Source organism: Branchiostoma floridae, chromosome 9 (assembly GCF_000003815.2).
Source record: "Branchiostoma floridae strain S238N-H82 chromosome 9, Bfl_VNyyK, whole genome shotgun sequence".
Taxonomy (NCBI): Eukaryota; Metazoa; Chordata; class Leptocardii; order Amphioxiformes; family Branchiostomatidae; genus Branchiostoma; species Branchiostoma floridae.
The window spans coordinates 23,303,648-23,321,220 of record NC_049987.1 but is presented as its reverse complement, the minus strand read 5'-3'; the positions used below and the strand labels follow the sequence as shown (position 1 = coordinate 23,321,220).

The 17,573-nt window shown below is 42.2% G+C and overlaps 2 protein-coding genes across 2 annotated transcripts in view; both read right to left on the bottom strand.

Annotated features, from left to right (window-relative positions):
- Window positions 1-5,183, bottom strand: part of LOC118422352 — an 11,325-nt gene extending 6,142 nt beyond the window's left edge. Inside the window, exons 1-5 of the mRNA XM_035829871.1 lie at window positions 5,102-5,183; window positions 3,290-3,429; window positions 2,259-2,427; window positions 1,494-1,644; window positions 664-795 (exon numbers count right to left, since the gene is read on the bottom strand). Coding sequence (XP_035685764.1) covers window positions 664-795; window positions 1,494-1,644; window positions 2,259-2,427; window positions 3,290-3,429; window positions 5,102-5,107 — 598 coding nt within the window. The 5' untranslated portion in view covers window positions 5,108-5,183. The remainder of the gene's footprint in view (window positions 1-663; window positions 796-1,493; window positions 1,645-2,258; window positions 2,428-3,289; window positions 3,430-5,101) is intronic.
- A 4,447-nt stretch (window positions 5,184-9,630) lies between these two features.
- LOC118422351 (galactose-3-O-sulfotransferase 2-like) lies at window positions 9,631-15,186 on the bottom strand. Its single transcript, XM_035829870.1, has 9 exons — window positions 15,016-15,186; window positions 14,326-14,387; window positions 13,384-13,633; window positions 12,917-12,995; window positions 12,177-12,406; window positions 11,335-11,522; window positions 10,738-10,855; window positions 10,250-10,417; window positions 9,631-9,783 (listed from the first exon to the last, which is right to left on the bottom strand). The coding sequence occupies exons 1-9, from the start codon at window positions 15,088-15,090 to the stop codon at window positions 9,631-9,633; spliced, it is 1,323 nt and encodes a 440-aa protein (XP_035685763.1). The 5' UTR covers window positions 15,091-15,186.
- Between the last annotated feature and the right edge of the window lie 2,387 nt (window positions 15,187-17,573).

Genomic DNA, 17,573 nt, shown 5'->3' with positions numbered 1-17,573 from the left:
AGATGAACTTTCATGCTAACATATACTTGGGTTGGCTCATTTTATTTATTATTTTGATTCTCCACATACAATGACAATGGAGGGTATGGCGAAACAGGTGTCAAAGGACACCTTTCAAAGCCGCCACATCGTTTGTTTGCTTATCAGCCTTCCTGACCACTTATATTTTATACTGAAGGCAACTTTTTCTTTATTCGCACGCTCGCATCAATTTTGGGGTTCCCAGAGGATGTCATCCATATAAGCAAATCAACATGGCCTTATTCTTAGCAATGTTGAGAAAATGTTACCTGGAATAAGGTTAGTGCAAACTGTAAAGTTGTAGGTGCCAAGAGACTATCCATGTTCTCACAGGCACAAGCAAAACAATACCTCCATTTTTCATGAAGGTAATAATTAGAAAAGATGAGATTTACCGAGAGTGAGGTTGGACGGGATTGTGAAGTTGTAGGTCCCCAGAGACTTGTCCATATTCTCACAGGCACAACCAAAACAGTAACTCCATTCTTCAGGAGGTAATAATTATAAAATATGTGACTTACCTGGAGTGAGGTTTGATGGAATGGTGAAGTTGTAGGTCCCCAGAGACCTGTCTCACAAGCACAACCAAAACAATACCTCCATTTTTTTCAGGAGGTAATAATTAGAAAATATGTGACTTACCTGGAGTGAGGTTTGATGGAATGGTGAAGTTGTATGTCCCCATAGCCTTGTCCATATTCTCGCAGAACTTCGGCGCGTTCTGGAAGCCCGGCTTCGGGTAGGTTGACGTCACTGCATCCGGGATCTCATAGCCTGGAGATCGCGACAGCGCATGCGTGGAACATAAATCGATCAAAAGGGCAATAAATAGTAAAAGTTATTCCAAAAGAACACAATCATTTTGTTAAGATTTTCGAATGCAAATAACGTAACTGTTTAATCGCAGATTTCGCGTGCAAATAATGTAATTGTTTTGTGCTATGAAAGCTAAGCATAAATTGTCAATTTCACAATCATACAGAGGCTGCCTTCTGTACCAGACTCCGTCGATCGCTGGAAAAATTAGCAGAAGTTGTCAAAATAGACTTCATAATGTGCCAGATGAGTTAGTCCGCCATAGAAGTACAATTGTAACCAATGGAGGTACTTTTATGGACAGCTAACCCTGCTATCGCTATTGCTCAGTTTAAATTACCACTTTCTATTCTGTTTTAGCGACATATGGAGTCTGGTAGAGCCAAGCTTTCCCAGAGTATAGTAAGTCTACAGATTTCATTTTGCCAGAAAAGACGTAGAGGTCTTAGTCTAAACTACTGTTTTAATTTTTTCATGTCTTTGTGTTTTACTCTTCCATAAAAGACCTACAAATCTTAGTCTTAACGACTATTCATTTGTTTATGTTTATGCGTTTTATTTTTCCAGAAAAGACGTAGAAATCGTAGTCTTAACGACTGTTTCATTTCTTTATGTCCATGCGTTTTATTTTTCCGGAAAACAAGTGTAAGTCGTACCGACTGGCGCTTTCCCCATGTCGGCGATCTGGGTCCATTCCGGCCCGTCAAACATGGCGGGGTCGGAGGCACCGTTCACCGGTCCCACGTCTATCCAGTTCCCGTTGTCAGGGATGTACTTGTTGGTGCACTGGACGTCTGCAACGTGGTTCTATTGGAGAGGAAAATACGGTAATGACGTTGCAAGAGACACTCATATTCATTTGAGCGTTGTATGCTCTTTTTGTCTAGTACGTGAAATGGACAGATACTTTGGATCTGTGTTTAGAGTCATATTGTCACAGCGTAGCAGCAGCAGCAACAGCAAGAAAGAACGATTCTCCGAAACATATGCTATGACGTGTAGTTTAATAGTGCAAACGTGTGCTCCAATATTGATCAGTCGATGCCCGCAATCTTGGCAAACAAAACATTAGGCAAAGGTCGGCCTTCCTCCAGTTATTACACTATTTGCATTCTTCCACCTGTAAAATTCACACGCACGACTTGCCGTTTTATTAGATAAGAATTAGGCTTTCTTGAGAATAGCTGACTTCGCAGTAAGATCATTCAATTAATTAATTCATCCATCCATCTATCCATTCATCTATCCACCCATTCATTTATTCATGCATGCATGTATCCACCCATGTGTCCATCTATTCTGTTCTGTAGGCTGTCACATACTATAATGGAAAATTGTTCGCGGTGGTTTTAAGTTCGCGGTGAAGCTGGCACCGCGAAAACCGCGAACACAGAACCACTGCGAACATATCTGCATTGTACCTTGGTTGGATGTGTGAGGATGACAGTCTGTCCCTGGTAGTACGTGGCCATGGGGTGGTCGGCGGTGTACTCCGTTGCGTCGTTCCGGGAGGTTCTGCACACGGCCCCGGGATCCGGGAAGTACGAGTACGTGTCCTGGGATCCGAACTGCCCCGTGCGGGGAACCATCCTGGAATGGGCGGGAATGAATGAATGGATGGATGGATGAATGAATGAATGAATGAATGGGTGAGTGAGTGAGTGAGTGAGTGAGTGAGTGAGTGAGTGAGTGAGTGAGTGAATGAATGAATGAGTAAGTGAGTAAGTGAGTGAGTGAGTGCGGCACACGGCCCCGGGGCTCGGGAAGTACGAGTACGTGTCCTGGGACCCGAACTGCCCCGTGCGGGGAACCATCCTGGAATGGGCGGGAATGAATGAATGGATGGATGGATGAATGAATGAATGAATGAATGGGTGAGTGAGTGAGTGAGTGAGTGAGTGAGTGAGTGAGTGAGTGAGTGAGTGAGTGAGTGAGTGAGTGAATGAATGAATGAGTAAGTGAGTAAGTGAGTGAGTGAGTGCGGCACACGGCGCCGGGACTCGGGAAGTACGAGTACGTGTCGTGGGAACCGAACTGCCCCGTGCGGGGAACCATCCTGGGAAGGGCGGGAATAAATGAATAAATGAACGAATGAATGAATGAATGAGTGACACACGGGCCCGGGACTGGGGAAGTACGAGTACGAATTGTGCGACCCAAACTGCGCCGTGCGGGGAACCATACTGTAACCACAGAAGGAAATGAATGAATGATAGGATAGATGAAAACAAACTTTTTTAAATGGAAAACGATGGCATAAAGAATGAAAGCAAGAAAGAGAGAGAGAGAAAGAAAGAAAGAAAAATCGAATGAATGAATGAATGAATGGAGAAATTGGAAGGATCAACTATTGAATAACATTAAAGCGATCCGTGCTAACAACACTCAAAAGGACAAACGGTACCCGAAACACAACCTCCTTGGCCGGATGGAAAAGGAAAGAACTCCTTACCTCGAAGCGGACCTCGGGAAGGCCCGGCACAGCGTGTGGTCCCAGTAGTCTCCATTCATCTCCAGGTAGTCCGTACAGGTGATCCAGGAGTGGGCGGCGACCAGGGCCGGCAGAACCGTCAGGAGAAGGGCGGCAAGTCCCTTCAACGGTTCCAATTACAACAGGTTCTTACACCGTTCACCACATAAAAGCATATATATCAAAGTCCAGGAGTGGGCGGCGGCCAGGGCCGGCAGAACCGTCAGGAGTAGGGCGGCAAGTCCCTTCGAGTTTCGGGAGTTTATCAAAAGCCACAATTAGCTTACAAATCTTTGCTCAGATCTTTGTACTGCCTAAAAGTGGGTAGCCAGTATCTTTGCTGTTTCAGTCCTCTCCAAGCAGAGGTTAGGCTCCGGCTATTTTTTAATCGCTTTTTTAGTCGTTTTTATTGAGCTATTTTGTCATTTGTCTTGCAGTACAACAGCCAAACGTTTGGACACAGCAGGATAAAATGAAAAATAGAAAGCCCGATAGAAACGACTAAAAAAACAGCCGGAGCCTAACCTCTGCTTGGAGAGTACTGTTTCAGTAGCAGGGCTTATTTTTACAGAGAGGTGTCGCTAGCTCACCAGGAGTAGGGCGGCAAGTCCCTTCGAGTTAGAGGTTCCAAAAGGCACAATTAGTTTTCGAATTTTTGTACAGATCTTTGTAGTTGTACTGCCTAGTAGTGAGAAATTGGTCGGCAAATTTCCTTGCTGTTTCAGTTGCAGGGCATATTTTGACAGGGAGGGGTTGGTAGCTCACCAGGAGCAGGGCGGCAGGCGCCTTCAATGGTTCCAATAGGTTTTATTTAGTAAGGAAAGTACCCGAATTACGTCCTTAATGCAGCAGGTGTACAGCGTGGGCCACATAAAAGTATACACATTACAGTTCGTGTAACTAGCTAATCTCCAAGCAGATCTTGCGTGGCATAAGACAGTGACATAAGCTGGGTAAGAGTTTAGCCGGCAGAAGAGTAAAAAGCGTGGCCAATTTACTCATCTGCCTTTCCCAACTTATGTTACTGCCTTATGCCACTCAAGATCTTAACGAGCTAGTCCATTCCGAAAGACGGGTGCAGACCCAGCTGAGATGCCCTTAGAGTTTCGGGAGTGTATCAAAAGCCACAATTAGCTTGCAAATCTTTGCTCAGATCTTTGTACTGCCTAAAAGTGGGCAGCCAGCATCCTTGCTGTTTCAGTAGCAGGGTTTATTTGTACAGAGAGGTGTCGCTATAGCTCACCAGGAGTAGTAGGGCGGCAAGTCCCTTCGAGTTAGAGGTTCCAAAAGCCACAATTAGCTTGCGAATTTTTGTTCATATCTTTGTACTACCTAGTAGTGGGAAATTGGTCGGCAATTTTCCTTGTCGTTTCAGTAGCAGGGAATATTTTGACAGGGAGGGGTTTGTAGCTCACCAGGAGCTGGGCAGCAAATGCCTTCAATGGTTCCAATAGGTTTTATTTAGTATGGAACGTACCCGAATTACGTCCTCATTACAATCTACATATTGTAGTACATATAACTAGTTACGTCCCTTCCGAAAGACGCATGCAACCCCAACCGAGATGCCCTTCCCAGGACACCAGTTGCGAACTATCTGGAGCCAGGAGATCAATTCCGTCCAGTTGAGTTACAAAGACATCCCTTGACAAGATACATGGTAGTTTCCCCTTCTGTGGTCAATTATCATTTACATAACTAATACTAAACAACATAACACACAGGAGAATAACTTTTTACAAAATACACATGTGAGTAACAGAAATCATTTTACAACGTAATAAAAAAGCTAACCTTCATCTTGTACCACAAAAGAGGCAGGAGCTACCGTCCAACAGAAAATCTCCTACAGACAACTTAATGTACCCCGACAAGCGTTCAGATACCTTTTATATCAGTATAGTTATATTTGCATACCACGCAAATAGAACATACGGTGTAATATCATTGTCTGTATAGCCTGGGAACTCACAGGTGTCACAGGATGCTGGTGTAATAGTAGATAAGAAAAGTCAACGATGCACTATTTCAGGGACTCATATACTGTTCTCATATACTGTACGTAAACAATTTGATACGGCCTAGCGGTCGCACTGATAGTATGTTGTTTTACTGTTTTAACTGTTAGAAAATGGCGTAGAATTCACTCTTGTTAACAGATAGCAAGTAATTTTTTTCAGAGTAAACAATCAACAATCAAGAATTCAGTCTACAGTTTCACCAAATTGTTGTGTGTGTTAGATGTCTGACCTGTAGCATAATTTATAGTTGCCCTTTCCTACTATTGACATGGGTTCAAGGACCGCTCTAGAGGACGATTTTGTAACAATCTTGTCACAAACTATTTATAACAAGCTAAACTTTGACCTACAGGTAACGATAACTTTACTGGACATCATAAAATCATGAAGGACTACGAACAAATACCAGAAGTTAAATCTGACTACTTGTACCGATTACAATGGAATAGCCTAGTGGACTGCTGTACAACGTATATAATGTACCGTGACATGTACAAATGGTAAGGTACATAATCAAAGGTTTCCAATTAGTACCGTAAAAAGTCCGACAAGTGGTCACAATACTCATATTGCTGGTTACTGGAATATCAAAGCTTTGTAATTTTTCTGTAATTATCATGGTACTGGTCTTATACACGGTTCTGAGTACGTCATGCATTTCTCCTAACTATCAGTCAGACTAAGGCTGTGAAACAGAACAAAAGAGCGCACGTGGACCGTCTACATTTTGTTACGTGTCAAAACATTGTCGCAAAAGCCTGAAAAGCTTAAAACTGTGACGAAAAACATTACTGACGACAATAACGCTTTATTCGCCGTTAACGGTCCATGTTGGGGGCAGTTGACAATGTTCGATCATTCACCTAGGTCTCTTTTCCACTAGACGGCGATCGTGCTGCGCTCTTACTGTGACCGTTGTACGTTGTAGGTTTTACTTCAGACCTTGAAAGAGAAGAATGAAAGAAGGTGTTGACGGATAGTCATGTTTTTTGGTATGGAAATAGATTAAGTGCTATCAATCTATTCAAATTTGAGACAGCTTAAAAGAACACAAAATATGACAGCCTCAATATTTGATTTAGTAACATTGAGTATTTGAATTGTGTGCAGTACTGTACAGCTACGGCGGGCGTGTGGGCGGGGTATATAGAGTTGCGGCGTTGTGATGTGATGTCTTACAGTAAGTTGTTTTGAAGAAAAAAAGAAAATCGGACAGCCCTGAAACTTAATAGTGGTCTCGGTTCTAAAGGTGTCAAAACGTTTAATTTATAATGGCTTGATATACGTCTACAAAGTGTGACACCCCCCTTAATTGACAAGTGGAGTGCGGATCTTAAGTGTTTTATTTTTACAAGAAGACAACCTGTGTACAGTACACGTACTGCAGGCGTATAGAGTTGCGTTGTTGTGATGTTTTACAATAGGGTTTAGGGGTGACTAACGTGTTCATTGTTATCGTAGTAATGCTGAACCGTCATGGCGTGATAGCCTACCTCGCAGGCTTTTTAGGATGCCGATGTTTTCTTTTTTTCTTTATGAGGGAGCACTGATTCAATTTTTGTACCAGTAAAATACAGGTTCCAGGTAAGAAATCAGAGTATAAAAGTCTTATCATAGCAAATTAGGTTTTTGTAGCATTATTTCATAGATTATGTAAATGTAACCTAATTCGCACATGCCATGGCTACGAAGGCCTGTAGACCCTCTCGAGTTACGCTGTCCATCTAGAAACTCACATGAAAACCTTTCCAAAAATATAATTTTCTTGGCAAAGGTAATGATACTCAATTTTACTCACGCCAAAAATGCCTGTTTTCTCTCGGCTTCATAGCCTAATTATAAAAAAGCTATTAAGGCGCCTAGAGGGGCTGCGAACGAGTCTACGGGCATGCGTTCTGTTGGTCTGAGGGACGCTACAATGTAACGTCTGAACGTCTGGAACAAAAGCACGACTTGCTTACGTTTGAAAAATCCATAACCGTAAGAACCCGGCGCGTAAACAATGTCAACTCGACGAACTTGACAGTTGACGAGCTTCTGTCACTTCCGAAGTAGTTGTTAGTCTAATCTGAAGTTCGTAAGGTTTTTAAGTAGGAGCCTAGTAGGAGCCATGTTCAAGACAACTTTGAAAGGACGACCGCCCACGGTCTTCCAACCACTTCTGGTCATAGGTAAGTGTTCTCGCATTCGTTTAAGTCATACTCGTGTTCTAAGAACTGATTATAAGCAACTTTCAGAGCACGAATTTCCAGAATATTTCTAAATTCTTTTTCATTCGCAGAATATGCAATTAGGGGTATATCTAATGTAATTATACATAAGTCACGACGACAACGTTGTCCATAATAGTGAAGTTACACTTCCGTAGTTGTCATTTATGTCTAAATCTAATTACTTGACTGATAAAAGAACGATCGAAGTACCAAGAAGTAGATTCTACGTTAATTTTGTTAGAATCCGGTCTCCGTTGCTATCCCTGTATGTGCCAAGTCGTTGTTACTCGATACCCACTCTTTATGTTTAACACTGTGCCATATTTCAAGACTATAAATCTTCAAAACTGGGGTTGCTCTCAATTAGTGTACTGGTTGTTTTACAACGTTGTTCTAAAGAATTCTAAAATGGACTCATTTTCTTAAAATTAAAGTACTAAGTCACTTAAACGGTGGCTAAACGGAACATGGCGTCCTATAACTTTCTACAGGTATTATTCAGGAACAAAAGGAACCGAACAAAACAAGAGAACCACCCACATTTACCCCATTAGGCCTGAGTTGAGCATCGCATGTGCGTTTAATGTTAAAAACTGTTGAAGTTAAGCATTTTCGGACCCCTACATGACTATTTCGTTACATCTAAGATGACGAATATGTAGTAATAAGTGGTGGTTGATTTCCCAAACTTTATGTTTTGATTATTTTTAATATATAGGACAACATGTTTCATAGCTATAACATTAGACACATATTCATCATGAATATGGTTCGGTGAATTAGTAATTATTCCGATTAATCTACGTCTTAAAACGTATACGTAAGAGAAATCATATTTTCTCGCTGTAACTTCTCATTGCATTATGTAGATAAAATATTGCATTATGTTTGCAATTGCAAGTGCAAAATATACCCTGCTACTGAAACAGCAAGCAACTTACTGACCTATAATGTACTAGAAGGCACTACAAGATGAACAACAAGTAACCCATGCGTTAATAATTTGCACTTTAGGAATCTTAAAACGTACGTGACTCATATTTTGTTGTTGTCCCTCTTTATTGTATTGTGTTGAGAAAACTACAGCGTGTAAAACGAGCTCGTAACGCCCGAATGCGGAGGTAAAAGACAGACAAAAGGCGAGCCGTATCCATTGCCTGCGCGGTTGTAGTGAGAACGCTCGAGTTTCAACCCGATACTTTACTGTAGCAATGACCCCTACGCGAGGGGTCAACTCCATTGAGACGCTTCAATAGACTTCCACTCGGCTCTTTAAGTTGTAAATATGTTGTTCTTATCTTTTATCGCACGGGGATCTAAGAGCTTTCAAGGGCTTAGGAAAAACAGTACACATAAAACACCGTTTAGAAATGTTCAGTTGAGAGGTTTGCACTGGGTTTGTGCCTGTTATATTTATCCAAATGTGTTCTAATGTACTTGCGTCATGACCATTTGTAATCACCACACTGTTTTCAGTTTTTAGTGAGGTCAGGGGGCAACAAATGGCGGGATAATGTTCGGAAATATTTGTGATTTCAAGTTCTTCATTCTCTAATTCATGAGATTCACGACATTAAAATGAAAATCTCTAAGTCACGTTATAATGCTATAATGTCCATTGACATGAAACACTAAAACACGCGTTACAAGATCTAAATCGTTACAAGATCTAAATCGTTATACATTCTGGGTCAAACAGTACATAGAACAAGATTTCTAGACGGAGGCCATAAATACGTTTTGTAATCTCATGCTATCCTCTTTCGCAGACCTCTGTACCCGTCTTTTCAAGTTTAAATCAAGTTCACAGAGCCTGATGTTACCATCATGAAGATGAAGAGCGGCCCATAGCGATAAATGTATCTCTTTTTCCTAAGTCAGAAACATTAAGCTTAGGCAAGGTTGACTTCACTGTTTCAATAGGCAAAGCAGTGGTCACGAGGGGATGCCGTGTTCGCTGAGGTGCCTCGAGCACGTGTGTATTAGCAACTATTTCCTGTAAAATTGTTATACCCTACTACATCAACGGCATGGAAACTTGCTGCCCTGTGTGCCACTGAAGTGTCTGAATGAATGAGATCGCGTAGTTCTAGTTCTTGTGTCTGCGGGCCTGGCTGTTGTACTTGAAAGTGGGCTGCCCCCGCACGATGGCGTGCATATTCACGCTGATCCTGCGGAGCGTTCGGTCGTGGTCCATTTTCTCCGGCAGGCGTTTTCGTATAGTTGAGAAAAGTTCTGCTGCCTGTGAAGATATTGGGATAGAAAACTTTTACCTTTACATAGTCTAACCTAACAAACCACTGATCTGTATATTCTTACTCAAACACATTCATATATATATATATGATGACCAACTCTGTCCTGCCACTTGCTACATGATGTAGTCGAGCATCACAAGGTTCCTGCTGCTACATTTCAAGTAATCATCAGATACAAATGGTGACAAAATGTCAACATGTAAGTTCAACTTTGTCCGCGGGGTAACCTGTGTTCTCAAAAACATGGTATTTTGGGATAAGAAGTCGACGGACTTTTCAAACTACAATATTTTCAATATCAAATTGTCACATTTTCAATTTCGCAGTTCGAAACCAAACCATCGTCCGTCGACTTATTATCCCCATATGAATACTCTGTTTTAAACACAGGGGTTATAGGTTACCCCGCAGACAAAGGTGGAATAGCGTTACAGTATACAACGTACGTACCGACGCCTTTAGGCCATGACAGTAGTCGGCATCCACTACGAACCGCGGGTTCCATCGTGACGCCGTCACGATCATGTCGGCTCTGCCCTCCTGGCGTCCACGGCAGAACCTGCTGACTCGATCCTTCAGGTCTTTGAAATAACGGAGCTCCTCGTGGAAGTCAGGGCCCTGCAGAAACAGAAGGATTTTAAGAAAAACGCCCCTGCAGTTCCTGAACACGTAGCTAGAGGGCCCAAACCTACACCACTTCATCCTGTCATCAAAAAGTATCTGCTACGGAAAAAAATCAAGACCATAGCTTGCTTGTCCGGGACAAAAAGAAACAAATACAAAGGTTATGCTGCAGTACCAAGGTACCAGGTCGGAGCCAAAACCGACCCTACCGTCCCCAAAGTTATGGATTTCAATTTTCGTCCCCTATCGAACTGATGAAGCATTTCTCTTACATGTGCTCCGAGAGGCCTGTGAACTATATCTATCTTCCTTACCTGTGCTGCAATCTTCCTCCACAAGGAGGCGTTGAACGTGTCATACAGTAAGTAATCCACGGCCTTCCATTGGCGGAGGTTGGCGAGTTCCGCGGCGGTGGGGACGTACGATTTATACCTGGAGTGGATAGGTGATAAGGCCAGGAATATGCGTCTAGTGGCTGAATAAATGATCTACCTTTGCTGTACATTTATGCTCTCATAAGCTATGTGCAGGTTATGATGATAACGCAGATTCTGAAGTACTAGCCTCAACTAGGCCGTTCTACGTGGGTACGAGGATAGGAATTCGGCAAACTATCGGGAAATTGGCGTCAGTCCACGCTTAGGGTCATGTTTCCTCTCCGGCCGACCAACTCCTCTGGTAGCAAAACTCCCCTGACAAAATATTCTCCCTGTAATAGCCAACGTAGTCAGTCTGGTAAAGGTTAAGTACAATCACAGTGATATAAGAAGATGATATCTTACTACGTTTACAATGACTAATACATGTCATATACTACAATGTAAAGGTTCGCCTTTTCCTCGCGGAGAACTTAAGAACAAACGGACCCTAATTTTTTTATATAGCTATAATACATGATTTCCAAATGTGACCCTAGCATTTGGCTATCTATTACCCACCCATAATTTCGGCTGTTCTTGGGCGACGCATCGTACAGCACCTCTCGCAGGTCCCAGCACATCAGCCGCCGCAGGAGAACCAGCGACTCGTCCAGGTGTTCTAGCAGCAAGACTAACGTGAAGTCCGCTTCTAGATCGCTGATGTATCTACGAGCGTGTTCCTTGCAATGATCAAACAAACGTATGAACATTTCATAAATAACTTTGACGCTAGTTAGGAACTCACTACTCCAAATAAGGGGTGTGCACAAGCCCCGAAAAATTGACCAAAATGTAGTTTTTTTGTCAAAATCTGCAAGTCAGGGACTCACCACTCCAAATAAGGGGTGTGCACAGGCCCCGGAAAATTGACCAAAATGTAGTTTTTTTCTAGTCCAAAATCTGTAAGTCTACACCCAGCACTGTCTAATCTATCTAAGATTTGTCCTACAAAAACTGGAGTCGATAAGTCGAAATTTGGGTCCAATTTTTTGTTGTACTTTATCCAGAATGTCTTTTTCAAGTCTTAAATAGCCTATATGAATAGTGGCTCCTGGGCACATAAATGTAATATAGTGACGATAAAGAGCATGGGCCGTCAGACTTCGTAGAAAAAAACCCACATAACATTTTGGCCCATTTTTTTTTTTTTCATTTGGCCGGGGGTAAGTTCGTGTCTCCGGAAATTTTGTGGTCACGCAGTATATCTTGCGGACCCCTGAATGGATTGTAATGACCTTCATTGTGAGGTTAGTGGTTGGGAAGATAAAGGTCAAGGTCGATTTTGGTCCCCCTATTGTGTGACCTTGTTACATTAGTGGCCAGTGCAGACTTACCAGGTCCTCAGCTGCTTTAGTGGGATAGCCCAGATCGAACGCCTGATGGTTCCTCGTGCCGTCCCAGGTCACGTGACAGAAGTCAAAGTAAGCCTCAGACAGGTCCTTGTACTTCCAAGGGTCCTGCAGAAACGTCTGTACGGGGTTCTTAGACGTGATCTTCAGCAGTTGGGGAAGGTAATAGTAAAACATGGCCGACTTAAGATGGCTGCTCGGCTCGCGTATGATAGCTACATGAGGAGAAGAAGAAAACGTTATTGCGCAACAATTGTAACAAGTACATTGCATAGCAATCTGTATATACATAAGCTAAATGTAGAAATGACAACACGTGGTCTAATGGATAAAAAGGGAAAAAAATGAACTTTAATACACAGAAATATAGATTCATTATCATTATTATTATCATTATTATTGGGTGGGGCGACTATTCACTCTTTGCAGTCAGGGGCTGAATTGCGAGGAGCTTACAATAGGCGGGGCTCAATCGCAAGGGTCTGGAGCGAGCTGCCATTCGGCGCCACTCAGGTGACCTCAATACGACAGTAATTGCCCCAAGTGCGGCCAAGGGACTGTAGGTTTTGAACCACTCACACCGCACCATCGCACGTGGTAAACTAGACTAATAGAAATGATCTAGATATCATGTATTTCTATACAAAAATCGTATTACTATAATAATCGTTAATCTCTGCATGTAATATTTTCTTCTCTCTTTCTAGAAATATATAGATACTTACATATGTAGGCTGTGTCAGGTGGAAACTTGGTCCGCAGCCATGTCTTATTGTATACCATGTGGTTAATCAGGACGTCATACTGAATGAATTAAAGAAAGAATAAATAAATGAATGAATGAACGAAAGACCCTTGCAAGAAAAGTGTAGGGGAATGTCTAGAAGCCTCTCGCGGTAATATTGTATCCTGCTTAGAATCTTGTGCGTCACTAGGCACAAGAGTCTGAAGGAACGAAGGAATGATCGATCGATCGAACGAACGAACCACGGAATGATTGAACGAACAATATAGAACGAACAAACGAACGAATTATCGAATGAACGAACGAGTTATCAAACAAACGAACGAACGAACGATCGATTGATCGACCGAATGATCGATCGATCGAACGAACGAACGAACGAACGGACGAACGGACGGACGGACGGACGAACGAACAAACGAACGAAAGGAATGTGGTAATGTTTACCTTTTCGTCTGGAGTATGGACGTAATCCTCCTCGGCCGGAGGGAAGGGCCAGGCGAGGACCCAGCCGCCTATCGGACTGAGTACCGCCAGGTTGTGGTGGAGGACATATCGCTGTAAAATGTTTACAGCAGTGCAGCTCCCAGTTTTGTGGGTTTTGATGAATACGAATTTTCTTTCCGGACTGCAAGCGCTGCCGGCCGTCACTTTATTTTCCTGTTGTCTGGTGTTACCTTCAGTGTGAGCTGAACCCCTGTAAAGAGTACAGAACATATGACTTGATTGACGATGAGACAATAGGCAGCCTTGGGCTGTCCTAGTTATAAGCATGTTCACGGATCCAACTAATCATGCAGTGAAAGAAGAGTCCGTGTCTCGACCATGCATTAACATACATGTCCAGATACATAACGTTATGGCCTCCTTCGGTCGGTTTGCATAACAATGCCCAGACGTGTTTTGTTTATGTCTAAGAGACCTTGACCTTTGACCTGCGCATGAGCAGTTGGGGCCATGAACACGCTTATATTACTACTTTCCTTGTTATTATATGCGGCACACATATACATGTCCTGTGTGCCGCGCCCGGATATATCCAGGATAGCGTATTCCCCCGAAGTAGCAGCTTTGTGCGCGCGTAGCGCACGGACCCCGGAAGTTATGGGACTTCAGCCTTGTTCGGGGGTTCTTTCTGAAGGTCAGTGGCCAACCCTGGCACTGATAGAATTTTATAGGGCTGAAACTCTGGCAGTTTAAGGTTTAACAATCAAGTTTCATTCCCAATCTCAATAGTTCATCGAAGCTGCTTTTTTACAAAGCCTTAATAATGCCATGTATGATTACTGGTAACCTTTTTTGTACGTTTATGCTCTATTGGCTAATATACGTGTATGTGTAATTACACAGATACAAAAGTCGTAGTAAGACAGGACCCCTAATACTTACCACTGGCGGGCATCCAAGGAACGTTTGTCTTCTACGAGTTTCCGTCTGGCATCAGTGTTGACCTGGATTTAAGATTAACACCTGTCATTTCTGAGAAGTATTTTGATATGAGTGAGTGAGTTGTAATAACATCATATGATCAAGGAAGGCCCTGTCCTAATACATACTTACTTATTTATTCAGTATTTTGCCTTTTGTTTAATTGCAGTCCAAGAATGTGATTTTTCTATTGCAGCATTTAAAAACATGACATAATGACGAATGCTCTGATGTTATTCATTTACTAAATTTCAGACAACTGGATAACCAAGTTCAACTCTGTCAAGCTAGTATTTAAGCCCAGTGTCTACAGACATAAAATATTCAAGATTATATATCAAGTTTATTGCAAATTCTTGCCCGTGGGCTAATTGCAGGTAACATAGATTCAAACAGTGTAAAATACAATAACACAAGTGTCTACTCTAGTCTAAAACTAGTAAAAGCTAACTCTAGATCCTGGGTTATTGGGTTCGACTCCTTTTTCGAAGACAGTGGAAGACGAAAGATCCCACTTTTTCTATTATAGATCAGAGTATTTCCATTAAGAAAATAAAGAAGACTAACAATAGATTGCAATGCAAGTAACACAAATAGCACACGATGTTGTAACAGAAGTTCGTATACCTGGTGTCCTACCGGTTTGCTTACCTGTGTATGGTATATCAGGAACCCAGAAACAGCCACAGAAATTACGGCGACAGGCAACAACCTTCTAAACTTCATGATCACGGTCCGGCCCTGCTGTGGTCATAACGAATTCGTGAATAATCTAGAAAGTAACCTTTGCAAGCAAATACATAATGTTTACCCTCACATGATCTACCCTAACAAACTCCTGCTCTCGAGGGTATGTCGTTCAACAGGTTTTGCTGCTCAGACACAGCATAGCTATCCGGGTCAGAGAAGCCCTTCGGCAACATAATTTTTGCTGACGCCTCAGGGACGGAGTCGTTAGTATAGCACTGATTTCGTGTTGGCAAATCGTGTTGCTAAGTATTCTATAAATTCCGCAAACGCATTCCTTCAAGATTTGGTTTTTGGCAACGCCTTGTGGGAATGGTCTTTTCGACAAGCACGAATAAAATCTGATGCTTTCGGTATAGAAAAGGCGCTATTACAGCTGTTCATAGATGTTTGGAATACGCTTTTTATATTTCAGCCATACCATAGGTATGGTGAAATATATTGTATTCGTAATGTTTCTTTCTTTCTTTCTTTCTCCTGTCAAATCTTCAGAACACGGTATCTCCGTTGTTCCTCAACCGAATGACTTGAAATTTGGCACAAGGGTAGAGTGGGCCAATACCCTCGGGCGTTTTTTTCATTTTTTCCATATCTGTCTCTTAAATGATTTTATTAAGGTTTTTTGGTCATCTTAAGACCAAAACTGTATATTTGGGCCCCCTGTACCCTGGTATTATAACCGAATGAGCTGAAATTTGGCACAGATGTGCCTTGATAAGTCCCCCATATAGATTCAATATCAGTTTTGGTGTACAGTACAACAAAATGCTTATTTTTGCGATTTTTTGACCAATTTTTGACCAAAAAAGGACACTTTTGGCCCCTGTACCCTGGTATTACAACCAAATGAGCTGAAATTTGACAGAGATGTGCCTTGATAATGCCCCCATATAAATTTAAGAACACTTTTGGTGTACAGTACAACAAAATGCTTATTTTTGCGATTTTTTGACCAATTTTTGACCAAAAAAGGACACTTTTGGCTCCTGTACCTTGGTATTGCAACCGAATGAGCTGAAATTTGACACAGATGTGCCTTGATAATCCCTTCATATAAATTCAATAACACTTTTGGTGTACAGTGCAACAAAATGCTTATTTTTGCGATTTTTGGCCAATTTTTGACCAAAAAAGGACACTTTTGGCTCCTGTACCCTGGTATTACCCTGGTATGAGTAACATTTGGTATAGATAGGCATAATATAGTTGGTAAAATGATCCAAGTAAAATTTTTGGCATAAAGTACTGTAAAAGGCTTAATTACAGCACTTTTTTTAGGGGAAATTGGTTTTCTTTCGTTCTCCATGCCGTGACCTTTCGGACGTTCACCCCACAGAGCCGACATCTGCACCTGCGTCTAGCCGGCAGGAAGAGTTAATTCAATTAATGGTTCAGCCAATCAGCGAAGAGGAAAGCGAAGGCTAATTAATATTCATAAGCGGGACCACACAATACGTTAACTTGAAGACTCAGGCCGTACAGACTTCTCGCCAGGATTTTTTCAAAGCGTCGGACAGGGGTCCGGGGGCCGCCGAATGTCCCTGGCGGGGTCCAGGGGCAGGGCCACTGTGGGGGGGACCCAGGTGGGCGAAGCCCCCCCGGAAGCTCTTGCATTTTAGGCTATTGAGAAGGCTTCTTTTATCAGTTTTTTTAGGGCCATATCTACGATAATCGTAGCAGTCACTTACTTCTCTTCAGCAGTTTGACTTTAAAATATTTCGGGTCAAAGCTTCAAAGACAACTAAAACCTCATAAACAACAAACTTTACTTAGCTCAACAGTATACAAAAATATTGTACGGGTTGCCATCCTTAGTTGAAGCGCTTATTTATAGCGCTAGTATCTTCGCTGCGCCGTTAGCCGCCGTGCGACTTTTGTTGACGGTCTGATATCCCTACGTCGCCGCCTCGCTGATATTCCCACGGACATGTTTAAAAAAAAATACCCAGCAAAAAACGCTGTTCTGCGTCAAATTCTATTCTATAAAACTCAGTGTTACAGTCTAGATATTTTGTAGAAGCACCGCTGTAGGAAAGAAGGTCCAAGCAATGTAAAACATCACGTAGCATGAAGTTCGCTGTCAACTGGCACACAGCACATGACTGTTTGAAACTCTAAGTCTAATCAACAGCCGTGTTTGATTGATAGCCGGCGGTCCTATGATGAAGTCGGCGAAAGGTGCGTTAGTTAGAAAATCTGCGTTTAGTTTTGATACGTAATTATAAGTTAGACAGTGGCGAGAATGATTATTTTCTCATCAATATTTCTCTTCAGAATTATTTGAACTTAATTGTACATCTAAACAATTGGCTTACCTGTGCAATGTTTATATGATTAATGATCAGTGTACTGAAATCATGTGTAACGTATGGCTCCTAGTCAATAGATCAGCATTTTCTCTATAGTGACCGCCTGTCTATAGTGGCCACATTTCCTAGTGCTGTTGTTGTTTGGCATAAACT

Excerpts from the sequence above, each read along its gene's own strand:
- LOC118422351 (XM_035829870.1), bottom strand. The coding sequence starts at position 15,090 with ATGAAGTTTAGAAGGTTGTTGCCTGTCGCCGTAATTTCTGTGGCTGTT. Across the intron at positions 12,407-12,916 it reads ACCTGACACAGCCTACATAT|CTATCATACGCGAGCCGAGC; the intron begins GTAAGTATCTAT and ends CTCCTCATGTAG. Across the intron at positions 11,523-12,176 it reads CTAAAGCAGCTGAGGACCTG|GAACACGCTCGTAGATACAT; the intron begins GTAAGTCTGCAC and ends GATCATTGCAAG.